Source organism: Prionailurus bengalensis, chromosome D3, assembly GCF_016509475.1.
Source record: "Prionailurus bengalensis isolate Pbe53 chromosome D3, Fcat_Pben_1.1_paternal_pri, whole genome shotgun sequence".
NCBI classification, from domain to species: domain Eukaryota; kingdom Metazoa; phylum Chordata; class Mammalia; order Carnivora; family Felidae; genus Prionailurus; species Prionailurus bengalensis.
Genome location: NC_057356.1, coordinates 52,824,712 through 52,840,088, shown reverse-complemented (window position 1 = coordinate 52,840,088; position 15,377 = coordinate 52,824,712). Strand labels below are relative to the sequence as shown.

General features: G+C 37.5%; 1 protein-coding gene and 1 pseudogene across 4 annotated transcripts in view; one reads left to right on the top strand and one right to left on the bottom strand.

Annotated features, from left to right (window-relative positions):
* Window positions 1–9,766, top strand: part of DSC1 (desmocollin 1) — a 349,862-nt gene extending 340,096 nt beyond the window's left edge. For 2 of the 4 annotated variants that reach the window (XM_043558533.1, XM_043558534.1), the window contains 6 exons: window positions 569–781; window positions 2,248–2,490; window positions 4,120–4,238; window positions 6,183–6,428; window positions 7,173–7,218; window positions 7,299–7,486. In XM_043558533.1, the coding sequence (XP_043414468.1) occupies window positions 569–781; window positions 2,248–2,490; window positions 4,120–4,238; window positions 6,183–6,428; window positions 7,173–7,208 (857 nt within the window). In that variant the 3' untranslated portion in view covers window positions 7,209–7,218; window positions 7,299–7,486. Of the gene's footprint in view, window positions 1–568; window positions 782–2,247; window positions 2,491–4,119; window positions 4,239–6,182; window positions 6,429–7,172; window positions 7,219–7,298 lie in introns of all 4 variants that reach the window. The other 2 variants (XM_043558531.1, XM_043558532.1) reach the window with 1 other exon arrangement.
* On the bottom strand, window positions 788–1,548 carry LOC122470677 (annotated as a pseudogene).
* Window positions 9,767–15,377: the final 5,611 nt, after the last annotated feature.

Here is a 15,377-nt window from a genome sequence, read left to right as displayed (position 1 = left end):
TCCATATAAGTCACAGCAAGTTTCACGAGGAGGCGATAGTTGAGGGGATTCTTGAAGGATAACCAGATTTTGTCAGGCAAAGAGAAAGACAAAAGTATTCCTAGCAGTGGCAACAGAATGTACCAAAGCAGACAAGAAGGAGCACACCTCGTGGGTTTGATAAGTTTCACGAAGTCTGAGCAAAGAGGATGTGAGGAAATGAGTCAGGAGAGGAAGTCAAAGGAAGTGACTGATGACCAAAGCCTTTGTATTTTCAGGATGAATATATGCTCTTCAGAAAGGTGTAAGAAATCAATTTTATTTTCAACTGGTCGCTCTGTAGTGATATTACTCATAATCTCATACCTTTTTATTTTAAAAAGCACCTCAAGATACCCGATACAACCATCAATCTTTAAGGAAGAGTGACATGTCACTATTTGTACTTGTAGCAATAGTATTTGTGCTCTAAAAAGTGTGTGAAATTCAAGTTCAGATAGCCAGTAGAAAGCAGATGTCATCTGTGTAGCGTAGAGATGTTGAAAATAAAATCTTAAGTTAAAAATATGCTGGTTTTAATCTTTCTTAGCTGGCAGATCATGCACGGGAACCCTGGTAGTTCTTCTGGAAGATAATAACGATCACCCACCGCAAATTGATAAAGAAGTGACAATTTGCCAGCATGCTAAGGATTATGCCGTTCTCGAACCTGTAGATGCAGATGGACCTGAGAATGGTCCACCTTTTGAATTCTTTCTGGATAATTCTGCCAACAAACTTTGGAATTTAGAAACAAAGGATGGTATGTAATTCTGCTTAATCTTCTAATCATTAGGAACTTAGGATGGCTGATGATGTTGACATTCACTTTAGTTCATTATGATAAACATTCATTTTAGGAAATTATTTTATTGATCCCCCCAAAAAGGTAATACCTTGCCTTTTATTTATTTATTTTTGAAAAAACCCTTGTTAGCTTTAATGAAAAACCCTTGTTAGCTTCCACATGGCTTCAGGCTACCAGGATGCAGAGCCCCTCACCCCACACCCCACTGTAGCTTCTCTGCTCTTCTACTGGAGAACCTGGCCTTCACGATGACAGGCTGTCTGGGGAGCTTTCCCTTCCCCAAAACTTTGCAGTAGCCCGATCGGACCACATCAGTGATGGGAGCAGCTCCAGTCTTGTTTTTGACAGCACGTACCCGTGTCTGCTCACTGACTAAAGTCCACGCTGTATCAAGGTTGTCCGTTGGGCAGAGCTCTGGTTCCTCTTTACCTGGTAATGCCTCCTACCAACTTTTCCAAAGTGACGTAGGTGATATTTGTTGAAGTTGATCCTATGAAGTTGATCCTATGGTGGTGCATGTCACTAGCATTATTTATTACTCTGGCCTCCTGGCTGCTTCTGGGACTTGCTGATGCAACTGTGGCTTTGGCTCATGTGACCCCGAAGGTTCTGGGTTTTCCTCAGTGTGGATGGCATGTTGCAGCCCAGACAGGAACAATACCTTACTTTTTTTTTTTTTTTTTAAGTTTATTTATCTTGAGAGAGAGAACCGGTGGGGAGGAGTAGAGGGAGAGGGGGACAGAAGATCCGAGGCAGGCTCTGTGCTGACAGCAGAGAATCAGATGCGAGGCTCCAACCCAAGAACTGTGAGATCATGACCTGAGCCAAAGTTGGACGCTTAACAGACTAGGCCACCCGGAGCCTGAATACCTTACTTTTTTTAAAGAAATGGATAATATATTTATGTTTAGACTCTTGTTCCAAATATCTTTTAAGAAAACATATAAATATAAGATGTGAATAACATTAAGTATAGCTTAGCCTAATATAAGTGGAGAGTAATATTAATTAGTTTTCCTAGTTTTTCAAGAAATCAAAATCATTTTTAAGAAATAAAAATGAACCACTAGCATTTTTCCTTTAAGCTAAATCCTGCACCTTCTCTCCTCCTCCCTCCACCCCAAGAATACCAAGGAAGAATAATATTGCTATTGAAAGGTCATAGGGGTGCCTGGGTGGCTCAGTCAGTTGACTGTCAGACCTCAGCTCAAGCCATGATCTTGCAGTTTGTGAGTTCGAGCCCCGCATCAGGCTCTGTGCTGACGGCTAGGAGGCTGGAGCCTGCTTCCGATTCTGTGTCTCCCTCTCTCTCTCTGCCCCTTCCCTGCTCATGTGGTCTCTCTCTCTCTCTCTCTCTCTCTCTTTAAAAAAAAAAAAAAGTCATATAAGTATATTTTTTCTCTGCCTTTTTTCCCCTCTAGGTAAAACTGCCATTCTTCGTCAGCGACAAATTCTTGACTATAACTATTACACTGTGCCTATCGTAATAAAAGATAGACATGGTTTAGATGCAAAACACATGTTAACAGTGAGAGTATGTGACTGTACAACCCCATCTGACTGTAAGATGAATATTAAAAATGTGAGAGATTTTAAGCCATCAAATGTAATACTTGGAAGATGGGCTATTCTTGCCATGGTGTTGGGTTCTGCATTGCTGTTATGTAAGTATAATTATCTAGAATGTATTAGTTGAAGTCTTATCTAATATTTAAAATATATATATGGTAATTCTTTATTTAATGGCCTTTATAGCCTTTGGTAAATGTGTCCTTTTGAAAATCTTGTATGTACTATATGACTTGGGGTTCTGATTCACAGAAGAAACTTATCAGCAAGAGCAGATTAAATTCAAAGTAATTTTCAGAGGTGTCCCCTTAGTTCTTCCAATGATAAGCTGTGAGATACTGGATAAATCATTTCCGCTTCTTTGAGCTCATTTTTCCACAAGTAAAATAAAGAGGTTGTAGAAAAGTAATGTTAAGATTCCATCGCATACAAAACAGTCTTTTAACCAGTCAACTTTATGCACAAAAAGAATAGTGAAGAGTACTTCCAAAACTCACTTAGATGTTTATGCTCAATGTTATTAATGAAGTGATTTAACATACATTTTTTTAAGTTTATTTACTTATTTTGAGAGAGTGTGTGAGTGGGGGAGGGACAGAGAGAGAAAGAATCCCAAGTAGGTTTCAGACTGTCAACACAGAGCCCGACATGGGGCTCCATCCCATGAACCTTGAGATCATGACCTGAGTGGAAATCGGGAGTGGGACACTCAACTGACTAAGCCACCCAGGCGCCATGATTTAACATACATCTTAAGAAGACTCCAATGAGAGGCACCTGGCTGGCTCAGTCAGAGGAGGCAACCCTTAATCTCTCAGGATGGTGAGTTTAAGCTCCACATTGGGTGTAGAGATTACTTAAAAACAAAGAAATAAACAAACAAACTTAAAAAAAAATAAGAAAAGAACATTAGAACTCTTAAAAAAAGAAACAAACAAAAAGGAACCCAGTGTGTGGAAAATGGTCATATGGTAAGCCACTGAGGAAAAGTAATGCATGCAAAGAATGTTAAGATTTTGCGTTCTTCAAGCTGTTGTTTTAGAGATGCAAAAGTGATGGAAATCACTCCCCACACTTCTGTGCCCTTCCTTCCACTCACACTCCCTTTCCTTTCTTTTTTAACAGTTTATTTTACTCTATATCTATCTGCATTTAGAGACTTTCCCCATAGTCTTTACTGTGTCCTAACTCATTGATTTGAGTTTCAGGTGAAATAGGATGTTCCCCTTAGCACTATTAGTAGTCGGCATACACTTTCAAAATTGGGCACTGGTTTTATGTAAATGCCTTACATGTTTGTATTCATGCCTAATACCCTTTAAGTGGGTTCTGTATGGATTTTAAGTACCAACAATACAAGCTTAAATTTCCATCAAAGGGAGTTGCCGTTTGAGTGTGGAGGAAATAAGAGAATCATTGAAGTTAATTCTGAACTTGGGAAGAGACTTGTTAATAAACTATGCTCACTTCATCCTTATTACTTTTTATTGATTTCTTTCTCATTTAGCCTAATAATCTCAATAAGACAGAGATGGGCTATATACGAATACATTTGTTAATATTCTGTTTTAAATTTTATGACCCAAAGAGATCTCAATTTATGGAACAAAATTTTTTTAAAGTTCTGTGAAGAAACTTAAAAGAAAAATCATACGATTTAAATGATTTAATATATACTTGCATGAAAAAAATACTATTTTACTTAAATGCTTTTCATTTTTTAGGTATTCTGTTTACTTGTTTCTGTGTTACTGCTAAGAGAACAGTAAAGAAATGTTTTCCAGATGTAGCCCAGCAAAATTTAATTGTGTCAAATACTGAAGGACCTGGAGAAGAAGTGATGGTAAATTAGATTTCACTTTCCTATGAATTGTTTGGTGATGGATGATAACAGTTGATTATCATGTAATAACAGTAATAATAATAACAGCTAATGTTTATTGAGCACTTACTATGCCAAGCAGAATTTCACATGACCTGCATACATTAATTCATTTAAACTTCATGATTCTATTGTATTAGTTTCACAGGACTGCAAAGAATCACAAACTGGTAGTTCCTGTATTATAGCAACATAAATCACATCTTCTGTTGGCATTCTCTCCATGTGTGCATGTCTGTGTTTAAATTTGGCCTTTGTGGCACAAAAACAGACACATAGACCAATGGAATAGAATAGAAACCCCAGAACTAGACCCACAAACGTATGGCCAACTCATCTTTGACAAAGCAGGAAAGAACATCCAATGGAAAAAAGACAGCCTCTTTAACAAATGGTGCTGGGAGAACTGGACAGCAACATGCAGAAGGTTGAAACTAGACCACTTTCTCACACCATTCACAAAAATAAACTCAAAATGGATAAAGGACCTAGATGTGAGACAGGAAACCATCAAAACCTTAGAGGAGAAAACAGGAAAAGACCTCTCTGACCTCAGCCGTAGCAATCTCTTACTCGACACATCCCCAAAGGCAAGGGAATTAAAAGCAAAAGTGAATTACTGGGACCTTATGAAGATAAAAAGCTTCTGCACAGCAAAGGAAACAACCAACAAAACTAAAAGGCAACCAACGGAATGGGAAAAGATATTCGCAAATGACATATCGGACAAAGGGCTAGTATCCAAAATCTATAAAGAGCTCACCAAACTCCACACCCGAAAAACAAATAACCCAGTGAAGAAATGGGCAGAAAACATGAATAGACACTTCTCTAAAGAAGACATCCGGATGGCCAACAGGCACATGAAAAGATGTTCAGCGTCGCTCCTCATCAGGGAAATACAAATCAAAACCACACTCAGGTATCACCTCACGCCAGTCAGAGTGGCCAAAATGAACAAATCAGGAGACTATAGATGCTGGAGAGGATGTGGAGAAACGGGAACCCTCTTGCACTGTTGGTGGGAATGCAAATTGGTGCAGCCGCTCTGGAAAGCAGTGTGGAGGTTCCTCAGAAAATTAAAAATAGACCTACCCTATGACCCAGCAATAGCACTGGTAGGAATTTATCCAAGGGATACAGGAGTACTGATGCATAGGGCCACTTGTACCCCAATGTTCATAGCAGCACTCTCAACAATAGCCAAATTATGGAAAGAGCCTAAATGTCCATCAACTGATGAATGGATAAAGAAAGTGTGGTTTATATACACAATGGAATATTACGTGGCAATGAGAAAAAATGAAATATGGCCTTTTGTAGCAACGTGGATGGAACTGGAGAGTGTGATGCTAAGTGCAATAAGCCATACAGAGAAAGACAGATACCATATGGTTTCACTCTTATGTGGATCCTGAGAAACTTACCAGGAACCCATGGGGGAGGGGAAGGAAAAAAAAAAAAAAAAAGAGGTTAGAATGGGAGAGAGCCAAAGCATAAGAGACTGTTAAAAACTGAGAACAAACTGAGGGTTGATGGGGGGTGGGAGGGAGGAGAGGGTGGGTGATGGGTATTGAGGAGGGCACCTTTTAGGATGAGCACTGGGTGTTGTATGGAAACCAATTTGTCAATAAATTTCATAAAAAAAAAATAAAATTGATGTTACAATATAAGAAAATAAAAAAAAAATAAATTTGGCCTTTGGATTAGGGACCCACCCTAGTTGAGTATGACCTCATCTTAGTTTAACTAAATGCATATCTAATGACCTCTTTTCAAACAAATTACATTCTAAGACCCTGAAGATTAGGACTTCAATATGTGAATTTTGGTGGGGAAGAAATGAAAGCAAACTGTTAGCTTCAATTTGCTTCATTCATTTTATAACTCTAACTTTATTTTTAGGAAGCAAATATTAGACTGCCCACACAGACATCCAACATTTGTGACACAAGCATGTCTGGTGGCACTCTTGGTGGCCAAGGAGTCAAAACACAGCAAAGCTTTGAGATGGTCAAAGGCGGCTACACTTTGGATTCCAGCAAAGGAGGTGGACATCAGACCCTGGAATCTGTCAAGGGAGCAGGACAGGATACTGGCAGATACACATACACAGACTGGCACAGCTTCACCCAACCTCGGCTTGGCGAAGTGAGTGCCGATGTCTTCAAGATGATATTACGTGAGAGTTCAAACACGATTTATAAGTCAGGATTTCCCAAAAGTTTTACTCTCCATGCACCTAGAACTCGTCACCTTTTTAGTGTTTAATTACCATAGACACAGATTTCAGGCCCAAACCCAAACGCAAAATGATCTTTTAAAGTTTAATTTTTAGAATAACATTTATGAAACTACAGAACCATCTAAGAGTGGCATATGTAGACATGTTTAGGAGGTATAAAAAGACCAATAGCTTCTTCCCCCCAAATTAGCAGGAAGATCACCTGGAGTGAAAGATTTATGTGGACTGATCATAAATTGTAAATATTTTTTGGTGTATTAAATCCTCTGTGTAGTCATTAAGTACCGGCTACCAGCATCAATCAGGTAGACTGTTAAGTTTTTATTTTGGGTGTTAGTTCCTTGTTTTATGTTCAGATTAATCAATATTGACTAACATTAGCCACTTTAATATATTCCATTATTATCACTATATAATAATGTATAAACAGAAGAATCATAACCTATATTGGTCCCCCAAATACGTGAAGAAATTACAAAGATACGCTGCAACTATGCAAACCTTATGTCAAATGGGAAATTGGAAGTTAGCTTTGTGATATGTGTGTAGCTTTAACTTTCATAAATGTGTTCGCTAGGAGCATTTATATATCTGCTATATTTTCAGAATGAATATAATACAGACCAATCATGTGCATTTTTTATATGTAGGAATCCGTTAGAGGACACACTCTGATTAAAAATTAAACAGTAAAAGGTAAATCAAAGACATTATTTTTAAGCTAATATGTTTAGGTGTTTTTAAAAAAATAATAAAATGTGCTCTTTTTGATACAGAAGGTGTATCTGTGCGGACAAGACGAGGAGCATAAACATTCCGAAGACTACGTTCGTTCGTATAACTATGAAGGGAAAGGGTCTGTGGCCGGCTCTGTAGGCTGCTGCAGTGATCGGCAGGAAGAAGAAGGGCTTGAGTTTCTTGATCATCTGGAACCCAAATTTAGGACGCTAGCAAAGACGTGTGTCAAGAAATAAAATGTGTGTTTTAATGGAGAAACATCCACAAATGCATATGCAGGAGTTTATTAAATGTAAAATGATAGCAGCATCTGCTAATATGTTTGTTTATTGGAGGTAAACTTCGAGTCATGTATAGATAAGGATACACTAAATACAAAACTCCTCTAAAATCTCCTCGTCTGATATAACTTCCACGTTCTCTAGAAATAGAAGTTTCATGTGTTAATTTTCTTTTATATGCATGTATATATTGCCCTTTTCAGCACTGTGCTGTGTGCTTTCTTTTTCATCTTCCGTGTGGGAATTTATGGTACCCTGTATGCTATAGAAGTGGATGGTGGGAGAGCTGGGTATTGTGGAGGCAAATGAGAAATGAATTTTAATTTTAGATGAAAATTAAATATTTTCTTCAACAACATGGGGAGGTTGCTCTTAGAAACGCTCTTAGAAATATTGTCTTTGGTGCCAGAGAATTGATTCCTCTATCTGAGTGGCTATGTATTGAAGGATTTTTAAGTATTCTTTGGTACAGTCTTCAGTTTAGTAAATAGGTGTTCATTTCTCACTACACTTTTCACCCTGCGGAGGTGTTCCCAGTACTGTTTGCTTTCAGGGGCCTTCAGCGCTTGGTCCTTGGATCTCTGTCTATATGGATGCGTAATCAGATTCCTACAGCTTCTAGACTGTGGGAAAGACAGGAGCAGAAGAAGCTCTCAGGGCAATTTGAGCCACAGAGATTTTGTAAGGATCAGATGGGAGGATGTACTATTACCTTTTTAAAATGTAAATACCTTGGCAAGAACATGCGGTCTCTAGTTTGACAGAGGCCCACCATCTTCAAGCATTTGTGAAACCAGCCTGGAAGGCATTAGACTTGCAACCCTGGTCCATGGTGCTTAGACCTTTAAATATGCTAAAAATGGAATGAGCATCCGTAATAGAATTTAATACTCTGCTCACATTGGTAATTACTTTAAGAAAATTGAAAATCAGAAATAATGAATTTCTGGCATGTAAATGTTAAACCATTGAAATGAATGATGGATAAATGGACACGAGTTAATAAATTATTTTGAATATATAACATCTTAATAGGATATTACATGAATTAATTTAGAAAGAAATATCCATTTAAATAATATTTTAATAGTCTTTGTGCCAAACTCTATAAATTTACAGTGACAGTATATATCACACGGAAATTTCTCATTCAGACAAAAAAAATGTTTCTTTTTTAAAAATCTATTAACTGGTTAACGATTGAAAAAAGAGTGGTGATTTTTTAAAATTCTGTAAGTAAAATTTTGTAATTAGTCCTCTGATTCTCAATTACCGCTTTGAATTAAAGGTGTTTCTTGATGTGAAATTGGATATTAGAGCAGAATAAAAAAGTAGTTTTAATAAATAAGATTTTATTTTATAGGATGTCAACAATGTATGATTTTTATAGCAATTGTGAGTAAAATAATTTTGGGGGGTAATGCAATTTCTGTTGTCTGACATATATTATGCTAAGAATAGTACCAGTTTTGAAATTTTTAAATATAATGTTAAAATTTGGAATATATTCATGCCATGTTATATTCTTGAATATAGGTGCAGAATGTTTTTTGAACAATTAAAAATCTTTAGCTGAACATTAACTTATATGTGTTAGTTTATGTTTTCATTTCTTACGTTTACTTAAATAGGAAAGAGAAATTTTATATCTGAACTTAAAGTACAATCAGAGGCCAAAGGTTAGCAAAATAAGACACTTTAAAAATATTAGCAGAATTGTTAGAAGGTGTGGAAAATGAATTTGTTTAAGCAGTTTTGGCTATTATAAATATTTTCAAATATTATTAAAAATTATCTCACAGAGGAACTATGACTTGTCTTTTATTTAGGAAATTCACATTCTCTGTTTACACTCAAAATTAAATGTTATTTGTATGACTGAGAAAATTTATGAAACTCCATTGTACTGTTGACCAATTTAGTTTGTTAATAAAACATTGTATTTTATGGATTATTTCATATAAGTTAACCATCAATTGTCAATAAGTGAATCGGTATGAATTGTTTTCCTGTAATTAAATCTGTAGTTAGGGAAAATATACAATTAAATTTTTCTTATCTTGATTCAGATCTCAAAGTATTTCATGTGAAAAAATTCCTTGGGAGCACCAAGATAGATGAAAATTGATATAATTGCTATAATAATTGGCTTTGTTAAATACCTCTTTAACTTTGCCAAGCTTTCATTTCCCCTGAGTTGATTAAAAATGTTTTATTAAACTTGGTATCTATGCTTATGCTTACTTTTAGAAAATGGAATATGCTGTGTTATTTGGAAATTGCTCACAATAGATGTTTTAGAGTTGAGGATTTTTATGATCACAGAAAAGAAAAGCCAACTCCATTTTGTGGTGTCTTAGCTTTAAAAGTCCTGTTCCAGTAGAAAACCCTCGGTTAGATTAGGGTAATGAAACAAAACAGACCGTGTGTATTGCTAAACATCTCTGGTCTCTTATCTGCTTTTCTAGTAAATTCAAAGGAACATTCCATTTGTCCAGATACTGCATTTGGTTTTCTGCTTACACAGGGAAAAGTAAATAAAACTGTAGCAGGGGAAAACATTACTAAGAATGGATGGACCCCTGTATATTTTGTAAGGTTCAGTAAAATTAAGTGAGCATAATTTAAAAAAACTCTTTGGTAGTGTTGCATTAAAAAAAAATAAAAATAACCACACTTAATCTGAAATCCTTACCACTAACAATAAAATTACCACTTCCAACTATACAAATAGACTGTTTTTTTTTTTTAATGTTTATTTATTTTTGAGAGAGAGAGAGAGAGAGAGACAGAGTATGAACAGAGGAGGGGCAGAAAGGAGGAGACACAGAATTGGAAGCAGGCTCCAGGCTCTGAGCTGTCAGCACAGAGCCCTACGGGAGCCTTACCTCACATGTGGTAAGATTATGACCTGAGCCAAAGTCAGACGCTTAACCAACTGAGCCACCCAGGCGCCCGACAAATAGACTGTTTAAGAAGCATCATAAAAACAAATATATGAAGTACATTCATAACACACACTTTGTAGATATTGATCAGATTATTTAAAAATCTTCACTGTTAAAGAACAAAACTTTATGGGGCGCCTGGGTGGCTCAGTTGGTTAAGTGTCTGCCTTTTGGTTTTGGCTCGGGTCATGATCTCCTGGTTCATGGGTTCGAGCCCTACATTGGGCCCTGCACTTAAGCTACGGAGCCTGCTTGGGATTCTCTGTCTCCCTCTCTCTCTCTTCTCTCTCTCTCTCTGCCCCTCCTCCACTGTCTGTCTCTTTCTCTCTCTCTCTCTCTCTCTCTCTTTCTCAAAAATAAATAAACATAAAAAAAAAAAGAACAAAACTTTGAGTAAATTAGAGAGTGTAAATGGCTTTATTCAAGAACTCATGAATTTGTCAGCTGCCCCACTAGTATACCATAGACAGACGCTACCATTGTGCAAAAAGGAAAGTTTTTATAGGCAAAAGGAGAGTGTGAGGGTGGGGGGTGGGGGGAAAGGAGAAAGTCATTAGCAAAAGAAAAGCCAGGCAAGGGTCTTATGCAGATTATCTCAGTAATGCTGATCAGGAAATTTCAGATTGACTCTTTAAAGGTCACATTTCTGGGAGAGTTTGAAACTGAAATTAAGTCATGGGTTGCCATCCTAGGGGCAAATGACTCCATTTTGGGCCTGTTGTTTCTTTTCCAAAATTTTTTTTTTTTTTTTTTTTTTTAAGAGAGAGAAAGCGAAAGAGAACACCATGGGGAGGCAGGGGCGGGGCATTGTGAGATCCTGACTTGAACGGAAATCAAGAGTCTGATGCCTAACCTACTAAGCCACCCTGGAGTTCCCCCAATACTATTCAAAGTAGTTTTTTGTTGTTTTGTTGTTTTCTTAATTTTTAGAGAGAGAGAGTGAAAGCGGCAGAGAGAGAGAAGAATCCCAAGCAGGCTCCATGCTCAACAGAGCCTGATGGCGGTCTAGATGCCACGACCCTGGGATTGTGACCTGAGATGAAATCCAGTCAACCACTGAACCACCCAGGAGCCCCTAAAGTAAGTTTTTTGATAAGAATAAAATGTCCCTTGAAAACACCAATCTACAGAGTTAAAAGTTATTTCCAGATTGTAGAGGAAAAAAAAAAAAAAAAAGAAACAAGTATGGCCTTTCTCTGTATTTGGCCCAACAATACATAGGGCCTCAACATTCACAAAAAAATTTTTTTAATGTTTATTTATTTATTTATTTATTTTCAATCTTTATTTACTTTTGAGACAGAGAAAGACAGAGCACAAGCAGGGGAGGGGGAGAGAGAGGGAGACACAGAATCCCCAGCAGGTTCTAGGTTCTGAGCTGTCAGCACAGACCTGGACATGGGGCTCGAACCCACAAACTGTGAGATCGTGACCTGAGCCAAAGTAGGACCCTTAACCAATTGAGCTACCCAGGTGCCCCTGGACTTCAACATTTTTAAAATTTATTTATTCTGAGAGAGAGAGAAAGAGAGAGAGAGAGAAAATCTCAAGCAGACTGTGTGCACAGAGCTCAATGCTGGGCTCAAACTCATGAACTGTGAGATCATTACCTGAGCTAAAATCAAGAGTCAGATGCTTAGTCAACCTAATGAGCCACCCAGGCACCCTGAGGACTTCAACATTTAAAATAATTAGTTGTCAGTGTGCAATAAATAATACCTATAATTTTGGAATGTTCTTATTTGCCTACGTTTAGGGACCTTTAAATGCTATAACATGGAATTATTAATATTAAAAAAAGCTTCAAAACTTCACTGGAGATAGCTAAGGTTTGACCTAGAATTCATGCCAAAAGTTCAGGTAGTATTATTTTCTGCCAAATATAGTACAAGAAAATCTAAAAGGAACTCTCTAATCCAAAGTGGAAATGAAAGAATTTCTTTGCGTTGGCTTTGCGTCTCCTGATGTATGTAGAAAATTCAGGATTTAAGGGTGGGTGACATTTATATAGTCCAGTTCTATAAAATCTGAAATCCAAATTCACAAAGACATTTCATCCATAGTAGGTATTTTACAAGATAGATTTGTTACTGTCTATGCCCACCATATTTCTCACCTGTTTGAGGTCCATACTGAAATTCTATTATTAGTGGTTCTTAATATGTGATTCTGAGACCGGCAGCATCAACATCACAAAGGATTATGTTAGAAATGCTAATTTTGGGGTCTGTCCCCCCAGACCCATTAAATAGGAAACACTGGGTTTAAGGTTCTCCTGGAGTGGCTGATGTATTATTATCAAATTCACCTCTGTACCAGCTCTTTGCTACTTGGGCTCCATCTGAGAGTTTGTGAGGAAAGTGGATTCGGGCCCCACCCCCAGACCTATTGAATCATAATGTGCTTTTCAACAAGATCCCCGGGAGATCTGTATGCACCTGAAACCTTGAATAGCATGTAGATGATCCCTTGAGAGGAACCTGCAAGTAGGTTCCTGCAAGAGGAACCTATGAGCTGCACAAGTAGCCTCAGGCATCAGGTCTGTGGCTACCGTGTGGTAGGGAAATTGTCCCAGCTCACTTGGTGGCCCAAATTCAAGACTGCTTGCCTCTCACCATCCATAAAGCAGAACCACCCACTCTGTGTTCTTCTGTAGCTGGATAATTGACTCTGTGAACTTCATACCTGAGTGCTTTGCATTGGAGAGTATACAATAACACACAAGGTAACCAAATTCAGGTAAATGACGTGCTCATTGTCACTTTACTTAGTAAATTAATACTGCTAACCCATAATTTAAAAAAATCACATTTTGATACTAATGAGTTTTGATCAAGCCTATCCAATAAAATTAACCAAATGATGTTTGAAAACCAACCTGAATAATCCTGATAATTTAAGCAATACATTCACAGTTTCCTGATTTTATTTTGGTGAATGGCTGTCTTAATGTACGCTTTTCTTACTGAGCCAATTTGTCTCCATGTACGTTTTTAAGGTTTTATTTTTCTGGGTGTAGCTGACTTTGAGTATTATAGGTGTGGCTGAGAACCTGTCGGAACCAGTTGTGTTATATGAAGCAACCAAATTCTGTCATGATTATTTCTTTTTGTTTCAGACTAGGTAGAAGAAAATTGAGACAAACTTTCAGAGTTGTTTTTGTTTGTTTCTTTGTTTTGTTTTGTGTTGTTTTTAAATTTATTTTGAGAGAGAAAGAGATAGCGTGAGTCAGGGAGGGATGGAGAGAGAGGGACAGAATTCCAAGCAAGCTCCTCGCTGCTAGTGTTGAGCCCGATGCTGGGCTCGAACACATGAAACTGTAAGATCATGACCTGAGCTGAAGCTAAGAGTTGATGCTTAACCAACTGAGCCACCCAGACACCCCATTTTTAGTACATGTGCTGTCAAAGTAAGCACCAGAGTTGTTTTAATTTTTTTAATTTAATATGGTGCCTTATTAGTATTAAATATATAACAAAATAGAAATAAAGAATGTAAGTAATTATTAAATGTGTTCAATATTAACCACGAATTTTAAATATTAATTTGGTATAGATGTTTTTGTATTAAATATATTTGAAGTTAAACATTAAGAAGACAGTTGCCACTTAGAAACACATGTCCCTTGATATTTTATGAGGGCCATGGCAGAGACTGCTGGCTGTCAACCAACCATCTCCTAACTTAGTTCTTCATTACAGACAGAGCTCTGATTTCATTCAGTGTGGTTATGTGCCCAGCGAAGAGACCCCGATGTCCCAACTCCCTTGAACCGAGTGTGGCATACCTTAAATTCTGGTCAGTGAGAAGTAAGTGAAATGCTGTGTATAAGATTTCTGAGTAGGGGTCTTAAAGGTGTCTTAAAGGAGCTGATTCATCTGGAAGATGTTTTTTTCCCTCCATTTGTATTTTGTTTTGTTTTAAGTAAGCTCTACATACAATGTGGGGCTTGAACTCGCAACCCCAAGATCAAGAGTCACATACTCTACCCACTAAGGCAGCCAGGTACCCCTGCTTCGCCCAGTCGTATTTCATGATGCCTAGAACACAGATGTGATGCCCAGTGCTCACGTAACCCTGTTATGAGTTTCATATTGAAAGCAATCAATAACCATGGAGAATGGGGGAGCATAAAGATAGAAGGAGCCTGGATCCCTGATAACTTTGTGGAGCCCCAAACCTGTCCTGGATTTCCTACCTTTAGACTTGTTCACTTGAGTGAATAAACCTTTGTGTGTTTAAGCAATGACTTTTTAGGTTTCCTGTTAAATGAAGCCGAATCTTAGTCTGATATAAGGAGAGAACAGAGATTGAATGGGAATAATTGATTTACCTAAAGCATGATTCAGTGAATTTGGGAACTCATTTTCTTTTGGCTAAGATTTTTAAATGGTTAGTCTTGAAGACATCTCAGTGTTTTCTAAATTGTCTGAAGATAAAATGAAGTACTAATTGTTCCGTGGAAATCAAGAAAGGGGTATCTTTTCTGGATCTCTTGAAAATGGACTTTTCCAGCCTCTCTAAAGTCAGAATCCTGTCTGTAGGAACCTGTGGATCTAGGAGTGAAGAGACCTCTTGTATGTCTTTAATAAGTCATCGAATCTCATTTGTTTCAATCTTTTCAACTATAATATATATAGGTGTATACATTACATATGTATAGGTATATATATTTATATAATATATATAGGTATATATATTTAAAGTTTATTTATTTTGAGAGAGACAGAGACAGTGCAAGTGTGGGAGGGGCAGAAAGCGAGGGAGAGAGACCGAATCCCAAGGCTCTACACCAGCAGCGCAGAGCCTTGTGTGGGCTCGAATTCACAAACTGTGAGATTGTGACCTGAGCAGCAATCAAGAGTCAGATGCTTAACTGACAGAGCGA